General features: G+C 36.0%; 1 protein-coding gene across 2 annotated transcripts; it reads right to left on the reverse strand.

The window, feature by feature from the left end:
- UBA3 (ubiquitin like modifier activating enzyme 3) lies at positions 1-24886 on the reverse strand. 2 transcript variants are annotated; one of them, XM_047849380.1, is made up of 18 exons: positions 24797-24886; positions 24567-24608; positions 22597-22717; positions 21227-21307; positions 17444-17526; positions 14566-14646; positions 10711-10754; positions 10301-10365; positions 9843-9998; positions 8786-8888; positions 8498-8611; positions 3143-3196; positions 2346-2382; positions 2178-2259; positions 1739-1839; positions 1540-1603; positions 1345-1399; positions 1-795 (listed from the first exon to the last, which is right to left on the reverse strand). In XM_047849380.1, the coding sequence occupies exons 1-18, from the start codon at positions 24814-24816 to the stop codon at positions 707-709; spliced, it is 1392 nt and encodes a 463-aa protein (XP_047705336.1). In that variant the 5' UTR covers positions 24817-24886; the 3' UTR covers positions 1-706. The 2 variants fall into 2 exon arrangements, with proteins under 2 accessions (XP_047705336.1, XP_047705337.1); XM_047849381.1 differs by lacking the exon at positions 24567-24608 and having other exon boundaries at positions 24797-24869.
- Between the last annotated feature and the right edge of the window lie 701 nt (positions 24887-25587).

Below are 25587 nucleotides of genomic sequence, written 5' to 3' on the forward strand. Positions count from 1 at the left end.
TAGACAATATATGATTTTATTAATAAATAGTGTGAAAGCATCAGTGATAACTGTTTGAACATTAGATTCTTTTAAACATCCATGTCTTGGCTTTAATATTGTGCATATTGGCCTCTATGGCACTACAAGTAAACATGAAAATAGTTCCCATTTCCATGCACAGGTATTCAGCTATAACACCATTTACAAATTATTATGGACACGGTAACCTTTGCAATAATTAATATTCATTTGGACAACCACAATTAAATGAATATTAAATCAAGCAAGAAGTAGGCTATGTTCAATATGCTCTAGATGTCAGGTTGTAATGTTTAATGTTATTTAAAACTTTATTTTCTAATTTTCTTTAAAGGGGTATCTTTTTAATATGTGGGTGCTCAAATGAAAACTGAGGAATGCGTTCTGTGACCATAATAACAGAAGTCACGCATCAGAGTGTTTGCCTCCTCCTCTAAAGAAATACATTTGCTCATTATTTCTCTCTCCAGGTATCATTTGCCGTATTATTAATGAAAATGCTTACAAATACCAACCCCAAAATTCTGTCTTCAAGGTAAGTTAAAAATTTAAAAAAAGAGTGGTTCTTTATATAAAAAAGTCAAATTCTAGCAACACTAACGCTAAAAATGACATTAAATTTCTTAGCATACACGTAATGTATAATATTTCCATCAGTTTTCTATTATGTGCAGATTTATTTTCCTTAAGAAGTAAAATGAAGTTTGAATAGTACAGTCTGTGGTGTGGTGACATCAGCAACTGCCAGTTCTTGCCCATCAACGAGTCCCAATTCTATAATAGAAAAAGTATAATTAACCCAAGCAAAAAAATCTCAACAGAAGCAAAACACACACACACACACATACAAAGTACACATTTAAGGTCTAGATAAACATCAAAACCCAATTCTCTTTAATCAAGGTGATACTATCTTTGATTTCTTTGAGTTTTTTAATATTCTACTGAAAGAACAATTCTATTATCATTTCTAAAGATATAATTATAATGAAATCATCATTTAAAGGCATTACCTAGAATAAGGATTCATTACTTTTACCAAGAGAAAAAAAGAAGAAAATGATTAGTAAATATATTCATTTAAAATAGCTTTCATTCATTTAAAATAAACCACTTGGGTGGTTCAGTTGGTTAAGCGACAGACTCTTGATTTAGTTTCAGGTCATCTCATAGTTCGTAAGTTTGAGCCCATTGGGCTCTGTGCTGACAGCACGGAGCCTGCTTCAGATTTTCTCTCTCCCTCTCTCTCTGTCCCTCCCCTGCTCATGTATTCTCTCTCTCTCAAAATAAATATACATTTTCTTTTTTTAATCTTTAAAATACCTTTCAATGTCTTGGAGAGATTTGGCCTTGTTCGTTCTTCAATAGAAGTTACTGACTAGAAAACAAAATTATTTTAATGTAAAACACATTAAGTGAAATTGAACTTGTAATATAATGAGAAAAAAGACTTGTAATACAGTTTTGTGAAAAACAAAAAAACAAAACAAAACAAAAAAACAACCAAACACTGATTACCTGTAAGTAAAGTGTTCTATTTCTTCCCTCTAATGTAGCTGTGATGGCTGGAGATTTCATCTGCCTAAATTATGATAGGGAAAACAAAATAAAATTAAAAAAAAATCAAAGATCACTTCTTAAAAAACAATTCTAGTTTTTAAAGTTTTAAAATCAGAAAAATTATTTCTACAATAAAACAAAAATCCAGAACACTTACAGAGATGCACTATTGGTTAAATAATCCAAAACCTCCTGCAATTTAGCAGATGGAGAAAACTGAATATTTTGAGGAAGCTGGCTACATGCTGGGCAGTTCTCCTACACACATAAAACACAATATATAATAGTGGCATACACACCAATAATAGTCTATAAATATGAAATGAAAATCAACTTGTTTTATAATCGTATTTCCTACAAATAAATTTTCATGCTTTAAAATCTGCTTTTCATAATAGACCTGTTTTCCTAAATTATTTTGCTACACAGTATTTATTTTGGGCTACACTGCAAAAGATATATAGTAAGTAGGTTTCTGGAAGTTAAAGAATACATAGGATGTGGGCAATTTCACTCATATTTCTAACCAGTAATTAATACGTAAAAATCAAACTATGCATGATCAAACAAGTTTTCATTAGTGTAATAGTACTTACCTTTCTCTCTGCTTCAAATGTATACGTGTACAGTCCATCTACATCATTGAATACCAAGTAATTATTAAGAGGAATATATGCACTGTAATGAAAAAATGTTCATCTTTACACAATTGAGCCAAGTCAAAATACAGATTTACACAGATATTAAAAAATGAAATCCATTACCTTGTGGCTATTTTAAAAACCTCAGTGGCACACACAGCTGAAGAGGGGAGAAAATAAAGGTGCCTCAACTCAATGAAAATTAGACATTTAAAATTACAAGTTTTTTAAAAAGTCAGTTATAAATCAGAACAGATAAACTTTTAAGGCTATTGATTAAAAAACAGATATAGATTTACACACACACACACTCTTTAAAACACTGAGAAAGTAACAAATTTTATATTTGTTTTATATAATCCAAGTAAGAGAGTAGCAATGCATGTTTTCCTTCCTCTTCTTTAGATTAATGAGCAATCTGTTAACACTGATTAAAAGGAAAGGTATATAGGGGGCCTGGGTGGCTCAGTTGGTTGAGTGTCCAGCTTCGGCTCAGGTCATGATCTCACAGCTGGTGAGTTCGAGCCCCACGTCGGGCTCTGTGCTGACAGCTCAGAGCCTGGAGCCTGCTTCGGATTCTGTGTCTCCCTCTCTCTCTGCCCCTAACCCACTCGCATTCTGTCTCTGTCTCTCTCAAAAATAAATTAACATTAAAAAATAATAATAAAATTTAAAAAAAAAAAGGAAAGGTATATAATGTCCCCTTACTACAGAGCACTTTATGACATAATCTAAAACAAAATATATACAGATCCAATAGCTTGTTCTTTTTTGCAGTTTTGTTACACCCTCCCCACCTAAGAAGATACCAAATTTCTAGAACACTAGTTTTCTGAAATCAAGTAGCTGCAAAAATGTCAATTTAATGAATCAAAACTAAAGGAAAGAAAACAAAATTATGTATGGCCATTTTCCCCTACCTGCAATGACTGCATTTGTAGAAGCTACTGCAGGAATGATTCGTTTTACAACTCCTGAAAAATATATTGATTAAAAGACAGGGTCATTTCTTCTAAAAAGTGTCTTAGACAATCTGATTATTAAATATCATCTTCCACAACTTGATTTTTCAGGCGTTCAAGTCAGAAAATAGACTTAAGTTTAACAATGAAATGATCTTCTTTCACATTCCCATCACTTTGTTGTATGTTCAGAATCTTAAACCAGTTACAGTATCAAAGAAAACTCTTTACTAAGGTTCAAATAAAAAAGAGACAATGTAATACAGCTCACAATTAGAGTGTTTATTGTATTCCAGGTACAGTATGAAGATTAAGATACGACAGAATTTTCATAACATCCCTGTTAGTCTTATCACTCTGATTTTAAAGGAAAGGAAAATGAAGTTGAGACAAATATCCACAACTATACATCTAATAAAGTGATAGGAGTGGCATATGAACCTTTATCTGCTCCCAAGTGCATAATCTTAACTGCTACAGTTTACTATACTATCCTCAGTGAAGTGTGAATAAAGTATAAAGAACAATAGTTAACTAATTTTTCCTCATATAATAGTTTTAATGATTCCCCAAAACTTACAACAAACAGAAAAACTGCCCCTCATCGTCTCATTTCCCTCTATAATATGGACTATTCAAAATATTTAACTGTACTCTATTTCTATCTCATGTTTTGCATATCAGTATTCACAGATTAGGAATGAACAAAGCCCCACCCTCCACCATCTTTTTAAGTACAAAAGAAATATTCCCTAACTATATCTGAATTGTTCATTTTGGAACAAAAAAACTTCAGAAGAAAGTAGCCATATTATCTTGGGAGTTGAAGGAGAATTTAAAAATGTCTTCCCAGACTTTAGGTGCAGGCAGGTTTCAAAAAACTGAGAAAAAGGCCAAATAATCTAAGACATGGAACAAAGACAGTGAAAAAGTCTGGAAACCTATTTTAAAAAGTTAATTCTGGGGGCACCTGGGTGGCTCAATCAGTTAAGTGACCTCTTGGTTTCAGCGCAGGTCATGATCTCACGGTTTGTGAGACTGAGCCCCACATCAGGTTCTGTGCTGACAGTGTAAAGCCTGCTTGGGATCTGGTGTCTCCTCTCTCTGCCTCTCCCTGACTCACACGTTCTCCCCGTCACTCTGAAAATAAATAAACAGCTAAACTTAGGGTGCCTGGGTGGCTCAGCTAGTTAAGCGACTGACTCTTAGTTTCGATTCAGGTCATGATCTCATGGTTCATGAGTTCAAGCCCCACAGCAGGCTCTGTGCTGTGAGCGCAGAGCCTGCTTGGGGTTCTCTCTCTCTCCCTCTCTGCCTCTCCTGTGCTCTTTCTCTCTCATTCAGAATAAATAAACTTTTAAAAAGACATAAATTTAAAATTAATTAATTTTTAAAAAGCTAACTCTGATTGTATGAATACATAAAATTTCAGAGAAGGGGAAGTAGGGAGGAACTAACTTCATGATGGTTAAACTAGAAGCTCTCCAGTGAACCACATACAGCAGGATGTACTGAAAGGAAGAACAGGTAGCACAGTGAGGAATGTAAGACACATTGCCCAATAAGAGCCAAAATGATAAAGACTTCTCATCGCCCACTCCTCACTTCTTGTCCCCACCCCCTTTACTTCCAATTTTGATTCTGTACTTTGTCAAGGCTCTCAATCATCAGGCTCAAAAGCACACACCAAGCCTTGCTAAATATGGAAGGATGAAAGAGGCTGCATATTGAAATGAGTTTACAGTTCCTGATCGGGACAAAATTAAGTCATTTAATTCAAACTGTTGCCAAATGTGCACTATATGCCAGACACCATTCTACGCGAGTAGCAGTGAAAACATGTATTTGCTTTTACAGAGTTTCCTTCTGCTTTCATATACTGAAGAGCTTTATGAAGAAAGTAAAACAAGGTATATGGTAGAGCTGACAATGGTGGAAGAGGTCCACTAAAGTGGATGATCAGGAATGACCTCCTCAGGAAGGCAAAGGCTCCAGGGCAAGGATGTATCAAAGTGTTAAATATGAAATATTCTTTGCATAGGAAAACAAGGCTACCATTATCTCTGAGAAATTATATGAACATTGATAGTGAATGGCTCCGAAGTCATTATCAGTTGAATGATGGAGTAAACTGGTTAAGTTGGTACCTGAGGGATAAGCAGCCAACCTTAACGAGATCCAAAGAACATTCCTGGTGTAAGAATCAGGAGTATTAAAAAAAAAAAAAAAAAAAAGAAAGAAAGAAAGAAAAAAAGAAGAATTAGGAGTAGTAAAGCTCCAGGGTGGGAATGAGTTGGGTGTGTTCAAGAACACAAAGCAGGGATGCCTGGGGGGCTCAGGTGAAGATCTCATGGTTCGTGGGTTCGAGCCCCATGTCAGGCTCTGTACTGATAGCTGAGGGCCAGGAGGCAGCTTCAGATTCTGTGTCTTCCTCTCTCTCTGACCCTCCCACCACATGCACTTTGTCTCTGCTTCTCAAAAATAAATAAATGTTAAAAATTTTTTTTTAAAAAGAACACAAAGCAGGTTGGAATGGTTAGAGTAGGGGGAGTACAGGAAGCACTAAGGAGCATGTAAGAATAGAATTTTTAAATGACATTACCAGGACATCAGTAAATACAAGGAAGTAATCACAGAAGAGAAACAGCAGATTTTCAAAAAGATGGCAAAGCCTTTTTTCTAGTGAACTAAGTGATGAACTTGGAACAAAATTCTGGAAGGATGAACTGTGAGTACCTACATTAGGAAGCATTGATCACTAGACTGAGCATTAAGATTGTTCACCGAGTTAAGTCATGTTGGACTCAGTTACTGTGACGAGTAACTAGGTAACCCAGGGAAACATGGAAGATAGTATATCCAGGATTCGGCAGAGCAGTTGGAAAGGTCTTTCATGACATCCTGGTGAATAAGACAAAGAAATAACAAGTACTCAAGAAAGCCTGATCAAAAGAATGAGATAAACCTAAAAGGGCCTAACCAGAAGTATGATTCAAATGTCTGTTCTCAGCTACTTGAGCCTTGTTAAAAACAATTTTTTTTTTTCAATGTTTATTTATTTTTGGGACAGAGAGAGACAGAGCATGAACAGGGGAGGGTCAGAGAGAGGGAGACACAGAATCGGAAACAGGCTCCAGGCTCCGAGCCATCAGCCCAGAGCCTGACGCGGGGCTCGAACTCACGGACCGCGAGATCATGACCTGGCTGAAGTCGGACGCTTAACTGACTGCGCCACCCAGGCGCCCAAAAACAATTTTTTTTTAATTTACATACAAGTCAGTTAGCATATAGCACAATGATTTCAGTAGATTCCAGTGATTCATCCCCTACGTATAACACCCAGTGCTCATCCCAACAAGTGTCTTCCTTAATGTCCCCCCACCCACAACCCCTCCTGCAACCCTCAGTTTGTTCTCTGTATTTAAGAGTGTCTTATGTTTTGTCCCCCCTCCCTGTTATTTTTGCTTCCCTTCCCTTATGTTCATCTGTTTCGTATCTTAAAGTCCTCTTACAAGTGAAATCATATGATATTTGTCTTTCTCTAATTTCACTTAGCATAATACTCTACTTCCATCCACATTGCTGCAAATGGCAAGATTTCATTCTTTATGATTGCCGAGTAATACTCCATCGTATATATATGCCACATGTGCTTTATCCATTCATCTGTTGATGGAAATTTGGGCTCTTTCCATACTTGGCTATTGTCAACAGTGATGCTATAAACATTGGGGTCCATGTGCCCCTTCGAAACATCACACGTGTATCCCTTGGATAAATACCTAGTAGCACAATTCATTGCTGGGTCGTAGGGTAGTTCTATTTTTAACTTTTTCAGGAAACTCCATACTGTTTTCCAGAGTGGCTGCACCAGTTTGCATTCCCACAGCAGTGCAAAAGAGATCCTCTTTCTCTGCATCCTTGCCAACATCTGTTGTCTGAGTTGTTAATCTGACCCATTCTGACAGGTGTGAGGTGGTATCTCATTGTGGTTTTGATTTGTATTTCCCTGATGATGGGTAATGTGGAGCATTTTTTCATGTGTCTTTTAGCCACCTGGATGTCTTAAGTCTTGTAAAAATTTTTAACTATTTGGAAGAGAGATAGAGCATGATTATCAAAACAATAGATGAAAAGATGCTGGAAAAAAAAAGAGACAACCTGGCAGGCATAAAAGCACATATAGAGAGGTAACAGCAGGTTTAAGAATAAACTTCTAAAGGAGTGCCTGGGTGGCTCAGTAGATTAAGCACCTGACTTCAGCTCAGGTCATGATCTCATGATTCATGAGCTTGAGCCCCATGTCGGGCTCTGTGCTGACAGCTCAGAGCCTGGAGCCTACCTCAGATTCTGTGTCTCTCTCTCCCTATCTGCTCTTCCCCTGCTCATGCTTTGTCTCTCTTTCAAAAATAAATAAACATTAAGAAAATTTTTTAAAGAATAAACTTGTAAAGACTTATACTTGAGTATTAAGATACAAAACTACCACCCCAAAAAACTGCCAAACCTGTAGTAGGAAGATGGGGCTTAGCAACTCCATGTAGGAAAACTTTCAGATTTTAGTAGACAGTAACCTTAAAGAACCAGAAGTATACCATCAACATAAATAACAAGCAAAGAAATAACAAAAAACCCTGCTCTCCTCTAAGACTGCACCAATTATCACAAGTTTATTATAAGACCAAACCTAGAATGCTGCATTCTACCCTAGATAGTTAAGAGAAATATGGACAACTGGAACATGGTTAGAAAAAAACAACATGATGGGAACTTAACATCAGGCAACATGTCAAAGCTTTGAAGGAACTAGAAAGGCTGATGACAGTGATTTGCAGGCAATATGATAACTGTTGTCAATATGTTAAAGGCTATTACTCAAAAGGGAACTGATTTATCTATGGTGTATGCTGGGGCAATACTCAGACCAAACTAAAGATGGAGATTTCTGCTCAATACACAAAATAATTGTCTTGACAGTCTTATCCAAATGTGAAATAGATGGTCCCAGGACGTGACACATTCCTCTTTAGTGAAAGATAAAATGAATGGTTCAAATTGGATGATGCAGGACCTCTTCCAATTCCAGTAAGATTTTATTAAATTCCTCTAGCTAAGAAGTAGTATGGATTCTGTCAAACTCTGTTCCCTCCAACCAAATTTGGAACACCTGGAAACTATTATTTCCATGGTACTTTGAGCCGCAAATGGCTGGTACTATCTGAAATCATTTATCCATTATTTTTTTCAGAGCATTCCAACCCTTGAAAATGGGATCATCCCCAGGTTATAATTCATGACAATTCACTGACTTACCTTGAGTGAGTCTATAGGTAACACCCCTAATATTATATTGTGATGCTCTCTCGAGGGATTTTTGGAAAATCCACTGAATATGATCAGGATCATCTCCATCTAATGGAACTCCTTCTGTTAGGGGGAAAAAAAAAGAAAGAAAAGAAAAGAAAAAGAGAAAATAAGCAGGAGAGGAAGACGGAAACATGTAAACTTAAATCAACTTGTCTTTAATGTAATTACACAAACGGATAATATAAACAAATATATATCTTACATAATGCCGGATTATGAAATTCAGTTTATTACCTCCAAAAGGCTGCTCCTTAGGCCACTGTAATATCCTTACATACTCAATACAGTGTTCTGGTAGCCTGGGCATAGATGCAATGGTGCACATGGGAAAATTAACCTGAAAGCACAGTTTACCTTTTTTAGTGGATTTTAAACAATGAATTATTTTAAAAATGTAACTTCTAATTAGCACTGCTCCCTAAAAGTAGATAGTAGGTTTTAATTCATCTTAGCTTTCCTCTTATAAAAACAAAACATTTTATACCACTAATAATTCTAAAACTAAAAGAGCATCTGAATCACCTGCCTTAGATTCATCTTCCTATAACAATAGGTTTGCCCTACATGTACAAAATTTAAGCTTTGTTAGATCATGAGAAGAAAAGTGCCAAGTAATTTCTCAAATATGAGCACTTCATTATGTTTGCCTATTTAAATATGACGGTATAAAACAAACCAAAACAAAAGCAAATTCACAGAGTTAAATCAATCCCAAGTAAACACTAATAAAATTCTTTCTTTTTGTTTTTTAACCTTTATTTTAAGTAGGCTCTACACCCAACATGGGGCTGGAACTCACGGCCCTGAGATCAAGAGTCACAGGCTCTGCTGACTGAGTCAGCCAGATGCCCCTAAAATCATTTTTACTTTTAAATCAAAATTCTAACTGTTCCTTCAAGTGGGTATGTAGCTTAAAGAGGCCCATCTTTGGAAGGATCATTCTCATCCCTGGTATCTTTATTTCCCCAAAACAATCACAGGCAAAAACCAAAGAAAATACAGTATAGCTCTATCCCAACATATAACTTTAGAATTGGCCCTTGATCCCTACTCTCCAAAAGAAAAAATGAATACAAAGGAATTATGAAAAGAGAATAGTTTCATACTGTGATATTTGGTTCCTATGTTTCCAGAAATAGACCATAATTTCTTATCTTTCTTCTTAGCATGATTTTTAAAATATGGTTACCTGTAATTAAAAATCCTAAATACTGAACTAGATTTAATAATCCTAACTCTACCCCCCAAGGGACTATAACACAAACACAAATGCAGGTGCTTTTTTGATTACCTGTGGAGGATACAGTTCTAGTGTGCATTCAATACAAGCAGTCATTCCAGGCAGAATCACCCTGGCATTTCCTTTAAAACCTTCTGTCCCCCCATCTATCAAAGGGACAATGGAGCTTGGATCTAATACGCCATCTTCATAATTTAGAAGAGATATCTAGGAAAATTATTTGAAGGTAAGAGAGGGGAATAACAATTAAAAAAAAAAAATAACATGCTGTCAAGTAATTTCACAAGTCAATCACATTACTGAGTACTAGATTATCAAATCAAGGGATTATGATATTAGCAATTTATATTCTCACCTGAAAATTAATGACTGGTAATAAATAATGAAGCACAACTACTTGAGTGAAAATTAAATGATTTTTCAAAAATATGATATGGTATTCTAATTTTTGGTATGTTAGAAGCAGCAGCAAGAACTTCCAAGAATCGTAACAACACTAAAGTTTTTACCAGCATGCCATTTATCCATCTTCTGGCTATGATAGAGTCCAGTCCACATACAATTATATGAAATTCTATGGAAGAAAAAGCAAGTTTAGCTTTTAAAAATGCCATTGCACAAAATAATTCACACTTTCTAAGAAACAAAAAAGCCCCATCTTTTATTACAACACAAACACACACAGCTCCTAATTCTTGAGTAATCTTTACTCAGGACAACAAATAAAAATGCAGCTAATGATATCAACTAAGAACTACAACAGTGGCATTCTCTGTTCAGTCAACCTTACTGAAAAGCAAACACCAAGAGATGAAAACAAATGAAGAAACAGCCCTCAAATAGCTAGCAACCTTCAAATAGACAGCAATAAAATACAGGAAGAATTTAGTGAGAATTTAATTTCAAGTGGACAACTTACGTCGATAGAAAGTGTCATTAAAATCTTGAATCTTGTTGAAATGTCTGGATATAAGTAAAGGAACTTAAGCTGTTAAGTTTTTAATTTATAAAGTGAATTTAACAATGCCATAAGGAACAAATTATAAATGTATTTAACAAGACATAAGTCTTCAGTGTTCCAGGGAATGTGACAAAATGAACACAATCCTATTTCATGACAACACCTCTTTTCTAAACACTCCTCTCCTTAACTACTTAGTTCTCTCATCTCTGAACTCCCATATTATATTTATGTCTCTGTTATACTCTCTACTAGACTTCAGTTTTAATATCAAACCATACATCCCGGGAAAGCAGACTGTGTGCTTTAGCCCTAAGCACATCATTAGCCCTAAGCAAAGAGGCAATATGGATTTTAGTGAAGGAAACACGCATTACAGTTCCCATTGAGGCACACGATTACAAGACTTAGGACAAATGAACACCTTGTACACCTTGAATTTATATGAAGTTAAATATCAAACATTTTCCATTAAAAATAGGAATTACTGCTGCGAAGCTAATTTTAAAAAACCAGGTTTCCAATAGCTTTTTCAGGTACTAATGTGATTTGTTATTTTGGGAGTAAGTGGGGCAGGGGAGGAGGGAGGAACAAATCCTTGTTCTTCTCTCATTTAAGTCAGTTTTCCAAGTCTCTCTCTTTTTTACCCTACAAAATTCTATCAGCAGTCTTTCCCTGTCTGGATGCTGCAAAGAGAACCCTATTCAAAAATGGCTGTTGGTGTTAATCAATCATAGTAGGTAGCATTTTAACAGCACACGTGTACAAAATATTTTAATTTTTCTAATGGAGCAATTTTCTATTTAATAATATATATTATACTTCTCTAAATTATAATAATCCATCATATATTTTTAAAAAGCAAAATGGAGAAAAACGGGACAATATAAATTATGTTTGTCCTAGATTTTTTATTCTGGACTATAAATAAAGCTATAAAAAACGAATTCAATTCTAGCCCTCACCCATTCAGGCCTCTATTCCTTCTAAATGCTCGGCAAACAGGAGGCATAAACTGCAGCTAGCACAGGGAGGTCATAAGAGAACCAGAGCACACACTGGAGAAACAGCAATAGGGAGACCCAGGATCCACACTAAGAAATTCTATGCCCTAGATTTCTACAAAATACTCAAAGTTCACAGATCTAACAGTATGCATATTCTTCTTCATCCTTTTCCCTATAGGGGCCTGTATTTGCCTTTTTAAACTTTTTATTTTGAAATACTACAGATCCACAGAATGTTGCAAAGCTAGTACAAAGAGGTCCTGTGTTTTTCATCCAGTTTCCCCTAGTGGTTATCTCTTAGAGACTATAGCATAGTATCCAAACCAAAAACACGACATTGATAAAAATGAGTATGTACAGCTGTCATTCAAACACGTGTAGATTTGTGGAACTGCCACCATAAAGACATGTGACTATTCCATCAAGGCAATGCTCTACCTTCTGCTAACCGTTTAGTCACTCCAATCCGTGTCTAATCCCTGGCAATCAGGAATTTGTTCTTCATTTCTGTAGTTTTGTCATTTGAAGAATGTTATTTAAATGGAAACATACAATATATGATGTTTTGAGATTGGCATGTTTCATTCACCAGGTCTTTTGTTGTTTTTTTTTTGAGAGAAGGTGTGCATGAGAGAGCAGGGGAGAAGCAGAGAGAGGGAGAGAATTCCAAGCAGGCTCTTTGCTGTCAGCACAGAGCCTGACACAGGGCTTGATCTCACAAACTGCAAGATCATGACCTGAACCGAAATCAGGAGTTGATGCTCAACCAACTGAGCCTCCAGGTGCCCCTCAGCATACTGCCTTTGATATCCACCTAACTTGTTGCATGTTTCCTTAATTCCTTTTTATTGCTCAGTATTACTCCACGGCATGGTTATACCTATATTAACAATTCACCTATTGACAGATGTTTGGATTGTTTCCAGTTTTTGGAGACTGCAGATAAAGATGCTATGAACATTCGAGAATAATTTTTACGTAGACCTAAGTATTTGTCTCTCTAGGGTAAATGCTGAGGAATGAAATTACTGAGTTATATGGAAAGTATATATTCACATTTTTAAGAAACAGCCTATTTTCCAGATGGCTATACCATTTTACATTTCCCACCAGCAACGTATCTGTGATCCAATTTTTCTGTAGCTTTGCCAGGATTTGATTTTATTATTTTCTCCTTTAGCTATGTCAAGTATGTAGTAATATTTCATTGTGGTCATAATTTGGATTTCTCTTATAGCTAGCAATGATGAACATACTCTCGTGTGCTTTTTGCACTATCTTCTTTAGTTAAATGTCCCTTCACATTTTTTGTCCATTTCCTAATTGCATTGTTTTTTTACTGCTCAATTTTCAGAGTTCTTTATTTATTCTGGACAAGTCCTTTGTCAGATACCTACTTCATAATTATATCCCATTCTCATAATTACATCTCATTTTCTTAACAGGGCCCTTCACAAAACAAAGTTTTTAATTTTGATATAGTTCAAATTTTTTTCTTTTATGGATCACACTTTTTTGATGTGGTCTAAGGCCTCTTCACCAAGTCCTACATCACAAAGATTGTCTCGTACACTGCCATCAAAGTTTTAGTTTTACATTGTATACTTAAACCTATGATGCATCTTGAGTTATTTTTTTCAATTTTGAGGTTTGAGTTGAGATTCATTTTTTTGCATACGGTTATCAAAAGTCTCCACAATTTGTTGAAAAGATTATCCTTTCCTCCACTAAACTAGTTTTGCACTTTTGTCAAATACCAATTGGCCGTATTTGCCTCTGGCTATTACTGGTTTCTGTGTTCTACTAATGTGTGTCTCTCTCTGCTAACACCACAAAGTCTTGATTATTGTAGCTGTATTGAGTCTTGAAATGATACAGTGATTCCTCACACTGTATTCTTTCTCAAAATTGTTTTAAGTGTCCCGTCACCTGTGCATATACATTTTAGAATCTCGTCTGTATCAACAACAAAATCCAACAATACAGGATTTTGATAGAAATTGTATTAAACTTGTGTACATATGTAGGGTGACATGACACCCTTACTCTGTCAAATCACCCAATTCTTGAAAAAGGAACACCTTTCCTTTCATTTAGACCTTTGATTTTTCATCAGCATTTTGCAGTATTCAGCATATAAGTCACATACTTATTTTATTAGATTTATACCTAAGTATTTCTTCCTTCTTTTGAGTGGCTATAAATGGTATTCACTGTATTTTAAATTTCACTTTCTACATTTTCACTGCTAGTATAGAGAAACAGATTTGTTTTGTTTTTTTTTTGTATCCTGTGGCATTTCTCAAATAGCAAAGCTTACCTCCTGAATTTCTATAAAATACTGAACGCTCCTCAAACCTACAGAACACTACTTTTTTAAAAGATATTTCTTCTAAGAATGAATTTACTCCGACACACCTTCCATTTGGTTAATAATACAGTGACTGTCTATTCAGCCTGCTACTCTAGGGAGACATAAACATTAACTATAGCCAGACAAGGACTTACAGTCTAGCAAAAGAGATATGTAATTCAAACTGAAATCAAGGGCAATAATGCAAAACAAACAATGGCACTGGCTGTGAAAGCTTAATTTAAAAATTAGGGCAAAAAATATTTATATAACCTTAAAGAAAAGATTGGAAGCAATATAAAACAAAACGTCACCAGCAGATACCTCAGTAATAAACTTACTGCTGATTTTTTTTTTTTTTTTTTTTGCTTATCTGTATTCTCTATGTTAAACATCTCTTTTATAATAAAAAACAAATGATTTTGAAAGTTAACTTTTTTGTCAAAAGGATACGGAACTACATTGCAATTAGGAACTCTGTCATTAAGAAATTCTGCAGCAACTTCAGCCTTAGGTCTTCCAACATCTTTAGGCCTACAGGAAAAATTATATTTAAATTATCATTCATCATATAAATCTAGATGATCTATATAATTTACTTTCAGACATAAAAAATATTCATGGTGAGTTTATTTAGAGGATATTTAGAAGGAATACTTTTATCGAAGTACTTTTGATGAGTGATTAGGCATTCAACACTAACACCAAATGGCAACACTTGCTGATGTTCCAAATTGTATTTACAATACAACTGTAAAACTGTAAAATTCACAAGCACTGACAAGTCTAATCAAATATTTCTTAAATGAAAATAGAAAGTGTTTGTTTTTTATTTTTGTTTTTTCCATATAAAGCATAACAGTGGCATGTTTCCTGGCCACTCTTCACTCTGGCATTTCCTAATGTAAAATATTATCCCACACTCAGGCATTCCAAATCTGCCCTGAACCCCAGAACCTCAAGGTGCTACTATGGAGGTGGTGGCTGAAATATACATGAGATTTATTCTGGGGATACAAGAACCTTCATTTATCCCCTTCTTCCCATGTGTGCTGATTAAATAGTAAATTTTATGTCTCATAAGAAGTCATATGCATGTGTTCGAAGAAGACACAATGCCAAAGCCATTATCTAAAATTGCAAATATTGCCAACATTTTTAAGAAGCTAAAAACAGAAGACCTAAAAAGGTCACTCCTAGTTAAGAACCATAGCTATAGATAGAAAAGGACACAAAGAATTCTCTCTTCTAATCTCAGTATGAATGGTATTTTCTTTACTACTTCCTTATTCTCCTCAAAGACATAAATCACTCCCTCACACATACATAGTAAGAGCTTCGTTACTACTTTTTCACAACATATTTTTCATTATACACAGAAATCTATCATACCCATTAGACTATGAACACCTGGAAGAAAGAGACCATATTCTTATATCTTTGTTTTCCTTCATATATAAGCACAGAATACTTTAAAAATAAATGAAAATTTAAAAATCAATGTTCCTAATAAAAATTACTTTTTATTATTTACTTTTTAGAAGTCTAAATTTTTCATGTTTATTTATTTTTGAGAGAGAACACAAGTGGGGGAGGGACAGAGAAAGAGAGTGAGAGAAAAAGTCCTTAGCAGACTCCATGCTGACCCCAATGCAGGGCTCAATCTCACAAACCCTAACATCATGACCTGAGCCCAAATCAAGAGTCAGACGCTTAGCTGACTGAGCCACCCAGGTGCCCCTAAAATGGGAATTTTAAAGAAAAATAATTTAACAGGCCATTTTTTTCCTCTCCAATAAAGCAGTGTGCTTTTCTTGATTCAAAACTTCTAGTAAGAGTTTTATTCTGACTTTGTCCTAGAACTAGACTGTACAAATCAAGGAACCTGATTTCAGTACTGTATTCAACTACTCTGGACAGAGCTCTTTAGATAAAAGGGATAAAGGAGACTTGATTCTTTAATGTTGTGGATTATATGCGCTTCCACAGTAGAACCCAAATAAAAAAACTCCTAGACAGTTTCTGTAGAAACTGCTAATCTACCTTTCCAGAATTAGGGGATCAGATTGCTCCACCTAATAACTGCCCTCTGAACAAAAAGGCTTTATACAGGTATCAATTTAGCAGGACAACCTGGCCTAATTGCTTATTCTGGAAAACAATGACCTGCCCTGAGATTAAAGGAGGTAATATAAAGACTTTAGAAAGTGTTTACTACATCGTAAGTACTCAACAAATATTAACTATCATTATGATTTTCAATCATCATTTTAGCTACAAACTAAAGGGCATGGCCTATCATCATTAACCAATGAATTCAATGGGATCTTTCTTAGAGCATTTATGTACTAAGAATGTGTCACACGGGAAGGATCCACAAAGTTTTCTGTGAAGAAGGATAATTTCAAGGGCTAAATAAACAAAAAGATAAGGCCTAAATGTTAAATGTAGAGTTCACATCGCAATTACAGCACTTCCTTAACTTGACTTTAACCCATCCCTCAATCTCTTTAATATCTTCCACAAAGAGAGAGGTTTTATGCCTATCCAAAAATTTAATTTTACCTTCTCTGCTAACCTAACCTTATATGGCATATCTACAACTATTTGAGCACTCTATGCTAGTAATCTAATCCCTAGAAAGAAAAATAAAAAGTCCTTATCTCTCCATATGTATAATTTTTTGATCAATGATACTTCTATCTAAGCTAGTCAAATCTCTAAATGCTACATAGTAAAACTGACTAATGAATCTTTCCTCAGGACTGCATATATGGCCTACTTCCAGTTTTTAAAGTCATTTCTAACAATCCATTTCTAGACGCTTTCTGTATTTCATGTTTGTCGAAGGTAATTATCCCTTTGTTCCTGGGATCTTCTCTCCTTAACTGTCCATTTTCTTTTTCTTTCTATTAACAAAGTTCCAACTCTTCCACAACTTCATTGCCCCAGAGTCACCATACAACTCTTGGCTTATAAATTCCCACCAATGTATGTCATTAGGGCCTAATATTCCGGCTACTATTCTCTCATGAAATCAACAGGAGGAAAAAGGCTGCACTCCACGTCTTCAGAACACAATCACCTCCCGAATCACATAAACCATGTGGAAATCTCTTAAAAAAACACAACAAAATCATGTATTTGTTTACAAAACTAGTTTCACCAGAACGCTCAAATTTTCTTGCAAAATCTTACCTAAAAAGGGAGTGGTAGTTATTTTTTAAACAAAATGAGTGTTACCCTCTCATAGTTTTTAAAGATGATTAAACTGTAATGTACTCAAGTTCAAGTGATTATCAGCATTTTACACTAAGATCTTAAAACTTACCTAAATAAAAACTGCCTATTTAGATTGGAAACATCTATAGTGTCCATGTCTATAACATGAATCTGTCTAAAACCAGACAATGCCTGTGGGAATAAAAAAAATCCAATTAAGCAGAAGTTTCCTCACATTTGAAATTTTAAGATTTGTTTTCATGTAGTTCTAAATTTATAAATGCTCAATAATAAATTCTACATAATTGTATTCAGTGGTTAAAGAGTCTTACAAGGTACATAAAACTCAGAGTTCTTGTAAAGGTCAAAAATGTGTAACTACTCAACTTTAAATAGTCTACAACCAAAAGAGAACAACTCGACATTTCTGCAGCGGTTTTATAATCCCGTAAACACATTTGTAAAGTTTGTTGCTTTGCTGCTGTTGCCAGCTATTTTAATTTTACTAGTCTTACTAATTAACTGAATTTGCTGTTCTTTTTCAGAATATTGTTAATAATATTCCTACAAGCTTTATCTTAGTTTACATAACATTAAGTATGTCTTGCTTCAGAAATAACTATTACATAGTTACATATTACCAACACACATACGCACACAGCACATGTAAAAGGAGTGTCCTTAAAGTATTGAGTCAAGAACAAGCAATCAAAAAAGCTAAGGAAAAGCAACAAAAGGTTGGATTTCAATAAGGCCACATATTCTAACAGTACAACCACTGCTCAAATTTATCAGCAGAAGCAACAGAACGAAAAAAAACAAGTCTCAATAATTAACCATGCTTTTCTGGTCTTGGTCAGCGAAACAGATTAAATCAGGTGTCAATAATTCTCCTACTTTTGGGCCCCTCCTTAGATAGCAAGATGTCCTCCAGGGCTGTCCATACTTGCTTTCTCATATTCCTGTCTCACACTTACACTAAACAAGCTTTCACTACCACCACTTCACAGAAAACTGCCCTTGTCAAGGTAACCAGTGACTCCTATGTCGCTACCTCCAATGACAATTTTCAGTCTCTCTAATCGTACCCACCTGAGATATGTGACAGGGTATGGACCAATTCCTCCTCTTTAAAATACGTTCTCCACTTGGTTGCTACACTCATGAGAAATTTGAACACTAAAAACTGGTTTCCAGTTCATCTCACTCAGGAGCTTTCCCCCTACTTTACTGGCCAGAAGGTGGAGTGCCCTTGTGCTTACTTCTTGTTAGTGCTTGTGATCCCAGGCAATTTTGGAAGATAAAGCATCATCTGACAGACCTGTCAAACTTAACAGTTTCCAAAACCAAACTCATTCATCCTTGCTCACCAACGCCACTAAATCTATTCTTTTCCCAGTGTCTTCCATTTCAGTGAATGCAAACTCCATCCTCCCAGTTGCTGAGGAGAAAAAGCTTTTCATGTCATCCTTCACTCTCCTTTACTCATGTCCCCAAACTAATCCACTAGCAAACCCTGTTGACTCCAATCTCAAAACATATTCATCATCCTGACCACCTCTTACCACTTCCAATGCTACCATCTTGTTCCAAGTCATTGTCATCTCTTGCCTAGGTGACTCCAACAACCTTCTAACCAGCCTCTCAGCTTCCTGCTCTGTTCTTCCTTGAACTTTTTTCTCTATCAGACACAGTGAACCAGGTTAAAAGTCAGATCAAGTCAACTCATCTGCTTAAATCCATCCAATGACTTCCTGACGCATAGTAAGAGGCAAAGTTCTTACAGTAGCCTGTAAAGCCTTTTGTAATATTCACTCTGAGCTCCTCCACCTCCCACTACCTCTCTGATACCCTGTGGGAAAATGCTCCCCCTTTTCCACTTCTGATTTAGCTATAATGACCTCCTGGCTGTCCTAAAAAGTAACGGTCATGCTCCCACTTGACAGATTTTGCACCAAATGTTCTCTCTGCCTAAAGAATTCTTGCTCACCCCTTTGCTCAAATAACACCTTTTTGTAAACCACTTCCATTCTCACCAGGCTATCTACCAAGCTATCAATCTTGCATTCCTCCTTTCCCCACAGCTTTTATTACCATCTGATATATTATGTATTTTACTTGTCTTTTTCCTTCCGCTAAAACATAGGCCCCACAAATACAAACACCTGTCAGTACTATTCAAGGCTGTATCCTTAGCTTCCAAAATGATGCCTGGCATATGAGGGTGAAGAGGTTAAATAACTATTGATCAATCATTACTATTAATGTCATAGCCTTTTTTTTAGAATGAGTCTTTAGGGGGCTTATAGTCAATTCAAAAAATCATGTATACCTCTTAGGTATTTATGTCTGAAATAAGCAAAGTAACAAGTGGTAATCGAAAAGCTTTAGTTTTCTTCTATTAAGAGGTTATTACAACAATAAATTACAAGGCATCAAAGTTGTTTGGTGACTTCCTTAGATCTAATCTCCAATTAATTTACATTTAAAATTACCATATATCACATTTGCAGGTAATAGCTTCATTAGAGAAAAAGTTAAGCATTAGGAGATTTTTGCATACAATGCCTACCAAAACCACTACCCATCCTCCATAAATCCTTCCTTTCTAGAACTCCTTGGTACTGCAATAGGGTTTTTATGTTTAAGAAAGTACCGTCATTTTGGCACCACATCACATAGTGTATCATAGACAATGCTATTTATTTTGTGTACGACTTGTACCTCCAATGAAATTTCAAATTCATTAGGGACATAGACCATGATGACCCACAATCCCTTCAGAACTGAGCACAGGAGTAAGTACCATGAAGCACATTAAGTTTCTGCAGTTCCACTAGGAGTGACACTAGTGTTTTCTTAGCAAAATGTATGTGGCTGTTTACATTTAAACTGTAGCTCCAAGACCAACTTTTTAAGTCCTTCATCTGGCCAGTGAATGTGACTTTACTCATCATCTAAGAGTTTGTTCTAGCACTTCCAATTTTCGACACACCAACGAACACCTGACATACAACACCTTTAAATCACTTCTTCCCCTCACCATTTTTGTTAAATAAGCCAATAAGGCCTTATAAAAAGCTACTTTGTGGTTATTAAAAGTCAACGAAACTCTTAAGTCACATATTATGGATTTCAAACCAGTATACAGAAATAGCCTCACTACAGAGTACCCTCTTTTAAGATGATACTGTGAAAACAAATTGACAAAAAAAAAAAAAAAAAAAAAAAAAAAAAAAAGGCTTAGCTCTCTGAAATTTCATGAGTTTACTATTTTATGGCCATCACAAATTACTGTTTGATTAAGTCCTGTAATGACCTAATGGCTCAGTGAAAAGCACACTTGACTAAGATTTAATGACCTGGATTAGGTTCCAAGCACATCACTATTCTTCAGAAAAACTTGGGCAATTCATTTACCATCTCTGAACCTCAGTGTCTCCCTATGTGTAAAATGGGACAATATCCTATCCACCTAACGGGTTATTTTGAGGAACAGAAGAAATAATTCTTTGAAATTACATGTTAAAACAGGAATTACCAGTTTCGTTATTTACTTCACTGAAATTAATGACTGCTATGCAAGAGGAAGTACAAAGATTTGTTTAATAAAGACCAGAGAAGAAAACAGAAGAATTTCTATCAATGACTTTACAGTTGAAAACTTTAGACTGTAAAAAGTTCCACAGTTATATCATCATTTTAATTACTATCTCTAATCTGACCTGCTAAATTTATCTAACAAAGTCTCAGGAGAAAAGATTAACAATCATAATAAAGAAATTTTCTAGTAATAGAACAGAAAAAGAAAAAGGACTAATTATCACAAGGAGGAAAAAAATACATTATATATATATATACACATATATACATACATATATGTATAAATTACCAGATTTTTCAGGAGCTCACATCCTAAGCCGCCAGCTCCAATGACTAGAACTTTACATGTATCTAACAAAAACTGGAGAGACTGTAAAGAATGAAAAGGCATTATTAAAATCTGGTTGATAATAACTGTAAGTACCATCAATAAAGCAATCGCCATAAAAGTTTCTAATGTTTCCGTGAAAAAAAGCAATTGAAGATAAAGAGCAGACTTTGTATTCAATGAATTATTTTAAATTTATGAACAAGGTAGAACCAGAAATTCTATAATCCCAATGATTTCAGCGGGTTTCAATTTTAGTGTTTTTAAATTCATTTTCATTTTATGAAATTAAGTTCATGTCCAACAAGAAAAACTACTATACCTAGTTAATTAAGACTCATCTTTTTTTTTTTTTTAACTCTGAAAGGGGATGGAAAACAGCAAATTTACTTATTTAACTGACTTCCTAAGAAAAGAAAAGTTTGTAAAAACTTTAACAGAGGATCAAGCACTGCACAAGGTGTTTAAAGGTCTTAAAAAGGTAAGAACAACAATAATGGTATTTATAAAACAAGAGAAAACAGAAAGAAAAAAATGGATAAAACTCTTAGAAAACTGTACATCAGCAGAAATACAATTTAAAACAATCATTTAACACCAGTATCTTACATTATCAGGCAAAAAAATAAATAAATGGTAGATTATCCAAAGAAATTCAAAATACTTGCAATTCTGTCCAAGATGAAAGGAGAGAAAATTTATACTGAGACCCAAGAGTCTGTACCTTAATTTTAGGAATAGCATAATATTTCTATTTCAACATCTCTTTATAAACACAAAGGACATAAAAACTAACTATAAAGAAGATATTCTCTACCTTGTAGTAAAAAATAAGTTGTATCTAGTTGAACACTTGCCTTAAGTTAAACACTCCCAGTCCAAAACTCTATTCCTCTATTATAGAGCAGTCATAATTTTTAACATGCAATTATACTCAATTCTAAGATGCGCATTTCAACTAAATTTCAAAATTTAAGCAAGTACATGTATATCTCTATCAAATTTAATTCCTCAGAGTAGGGCTAAAATGGGGAATGTGTCTCAGAAGTCATTTTAAACTGTAATTTTAAGTATAACTTAGAATCTTAATTCAGATTATAAAGTTATTTTATTCTTGAGAATTCTCAACACATTACATGAGAAATGTGAAAACTACTAAATATTTGTCATTCAAATAAAATCAGTTGCAAATATTCAATTTAGTATTTCAAGATAACTTACACAATTGTATTAGTATTTTTTTATGAAAGAGCAAATTAGAAAGAAAGCATTTTATTATTTTTGAAACATAAAACTATTAGAGGAGTTATTTAAAAATAAACGTTTCTCACTTCAGTGCTTGGTTCGAAATCGGGGTGTGTGAAGGGTCCAGATCGCTCGAGGAACTTCTTTACATGGTTCCAGCGACCTTCCCAGTCTCCAGTGTCCCCACACCCACCATCAACAGCCATTCTGCACAGAACACAGTAAATTCAGCTGCAAAGATCAGTAGGAAAAAGCCACACCTACAACTATTATGGTTTCCCCAAATGAAAAAGTAACCACACCAGACCTGCTCAAATAAAAAGGGAAGTATCAGTATGATTAGGCTTATGCTTTTAAATTTTCCCTTGGCTATTATATAGTTTATTTCAAGCTAGGAACATCATCTTTGACGAAATGTATCATTCTACGTGCTTCTGGGATCCTAAAGCAAACCAAGATCAAATTTGGGATTTTGGTCAATTGGTGAGAAAAGGGCTTTTCTACATTTGGAATTTATAAAAGATTACTGCAAACCCCTCAAGTCTGTTCCATCAACACACTTATACCAGGAAAATGAAAAAAAAAAAAAAAAACACTCCACTTTCAGATGTGTGATGCTCCAAATCTAATATAATTCATGTGTCATTTCCAAGTTTGAAAGGTGTGATTTAATTATTATTTCTGATGAGAGGAACTGTTACACATTTTTCTCTGAAAGAGGTCCCAATTTTCAAGAAAGAATCTCTTAACTATGAGGTGTTGTTTCCACTCAACACAAAAAAAGTTTGGGGTTACAACTACACTACAGATATGCATTACTATCTAAAAACTTTTTAGAACATACAACTGAGTAGAGAGAGACTCCTCTAACAAAATACAAAATGTGTTTCCTATTCTATGCAAGATACATGTTTGGTTTTGATTATTTTTAATTTTCAAATTTCCTATAAACCCACAGTTGCTACCTTCAAATGTATTAGTAATACCCAACTTTTACGAAGGGACAAATAAGTACTGCCTAACAATAAAGCCCACAGGTTTTGATGTCACAGCTCAGCTGGGTCTGGTTCCACAACATTGTGACCTTCAGCAGATTACCTAACAGCCATAAACCTCATGTGTAGGTGGTAGCTACATCTTAAGGTCAGAACGAGGATAAAGAGATAATCCACATATAGGACTTAGTAAAATGCATGGCATATAGTAAGCATTCAAATCTTAACTATCATTTTAAGCAAAAGTGGAAAGCAAATGAAAGATGGGAAGGAATGTGAAATGAAGCTGGATATTCCAGTCCTCTTGCAATTGCAATTGCAATTAAACTCTCCGAAGGAGATTCGTAGATTCTAAAGCACTGCTACCGGGAACTGGCACAGAAATTACTAACTCACCACACCCACTGCAAGAGTACGTTCCTCCCCTCCCGTGTAGGGAGATGAAACATTAAGTGGTGTGGGCCAGGGTGGAAAACATTTTGTTTAAATCTGTCTCATCAGCACAGAATTAAGTATCTGATAAAAACTTATCAGGGGAAAATAAGCTCTTTGGAGTCAACACTCTCCTTTTAGAACCAATTATTCTGCAAAAATGATTGAAGTGCTTACTGCAATACCTTATGCAGAAAGTTCTCATAAAAAGTTTGCAATTAATACTACTGTCTCAGTATTTACGAAAGGCCAAACAGGCCTACGGTCCGTTTCACGTGTTTAAGAAAGATTCCCTTTTCACAAGGTCACGGCTCTGACAATTGGGGTGGAGGAGGGGTTGGGGCTCAAGGGTCCTTCCGCAAGACTTTTGGTCAAGTACCAGCCCGGCGGGCCCGTGCAGGACCTGCTGCGGTAGACCCCGGGCCCGGCGCCCGCCCGAGACTGAGACGAGGAGCGGCCCGCCAGGCCCCTGGGGCTGCGGGATGGGGGTCAGGGGATGAGGCCGCGCGGCCTGCGCTCCGGGTGCCCCCCTCCCAGCCCCCCGGGCCCGCTGCGGCTGGTCCCCTAGGCCTGGGGTCGGGGGAGGCGGGGGTCCCCGGAGAGGGCCCCGGCCTCCCGGCAGCACTAACTTCTCAGCCAGCAGCTCCTCTATTCTCCTTCTTTTCTTCTCCCTAAAAGAAAGAGAGAATAAAAGAAGGGTCAGCATCACGCTACACATTGGGCGCCGCGAGGGGATGGGGGGGCGAGGGGACGGGGCGGGGGGGGCTGGGGGACCCCGGGTGGCGGCGGTGACCGCCCACCGCCGCGCTCTCTCACAACCCAGCCCGGCCCGGCACGCCTGCTGAGCCCGAGTACTTACGGCTCCTCGCCATCCGCCATATTGTTCTCCGCCTCTTCCCAGGTGCCCCCACGGCGGGCGGGGCGGAGGGGCGGGACGACGCGAAGGGGCGGGGTCAACGGGGTCGAACGAAATGGGGCGGAAAGGAGCACTGGGGCGGGGCCAGAGGAAGGGGTGGGGCTGACTGAGCGGAGGCTACGATGGGTTTTAAAGCCTTTTCTTGTAATTATAATCTTGATTACACTTAATTACATAAACCTTACCCAGAGTGTAATGTTATGCTGAGTAAAAATATACATATAATACATTATATGTTTGTACAATTTATGTTAATAAACAATTATATAAAATGGTATATTCTATGAAAAAACTCCTTGAAAGAGCCATCTTCATACGCCTGACCTTTTCCCTGACCCAAAGCATCAGAGTAATTTTCACTTTTTACTTTTCAGCAAACATTTTTGCATAAGGGTACTCACTGTAAGAATAAAACGTATCTAAATCGGTTTATAGTGGTGGGATGGAGAGATTATTTTCTTCCTTTGTGAATATCAGTGGTAATCTTTTAATGTCACATCATTCTGTCAGATAAGAAGTTAAGCGGAAATGGAACTGAATTGAAAAACACTTTTTTGGGGGAAAATATATATATTTAGACAAAAGAAAAGTACAAAGGAAAAAAACCACAAAATTAATGAATACTTTGGAACACCCATAATCTCATCACCTGAAGATAAACGGTAATAACATTTGGGGCTATTTTCTTCCACAGTCGGACATACACTGATAGATGGATAGATACATTTGTGTGT

This window comes from Prionailurus viverrinus, chromosome A2 (assembly GCF_022837055.1).
Source record: "Prionailurus viverrinus isolate Anna chromosome A2, UM_Priviv_1.0, whole genome shotgun sequence".
NCBI lineage: Eukaryota > Metazoa > Chordata > Mammalia > Carnivora > Felidae > Prionailurus > Prionailurus viverrinus.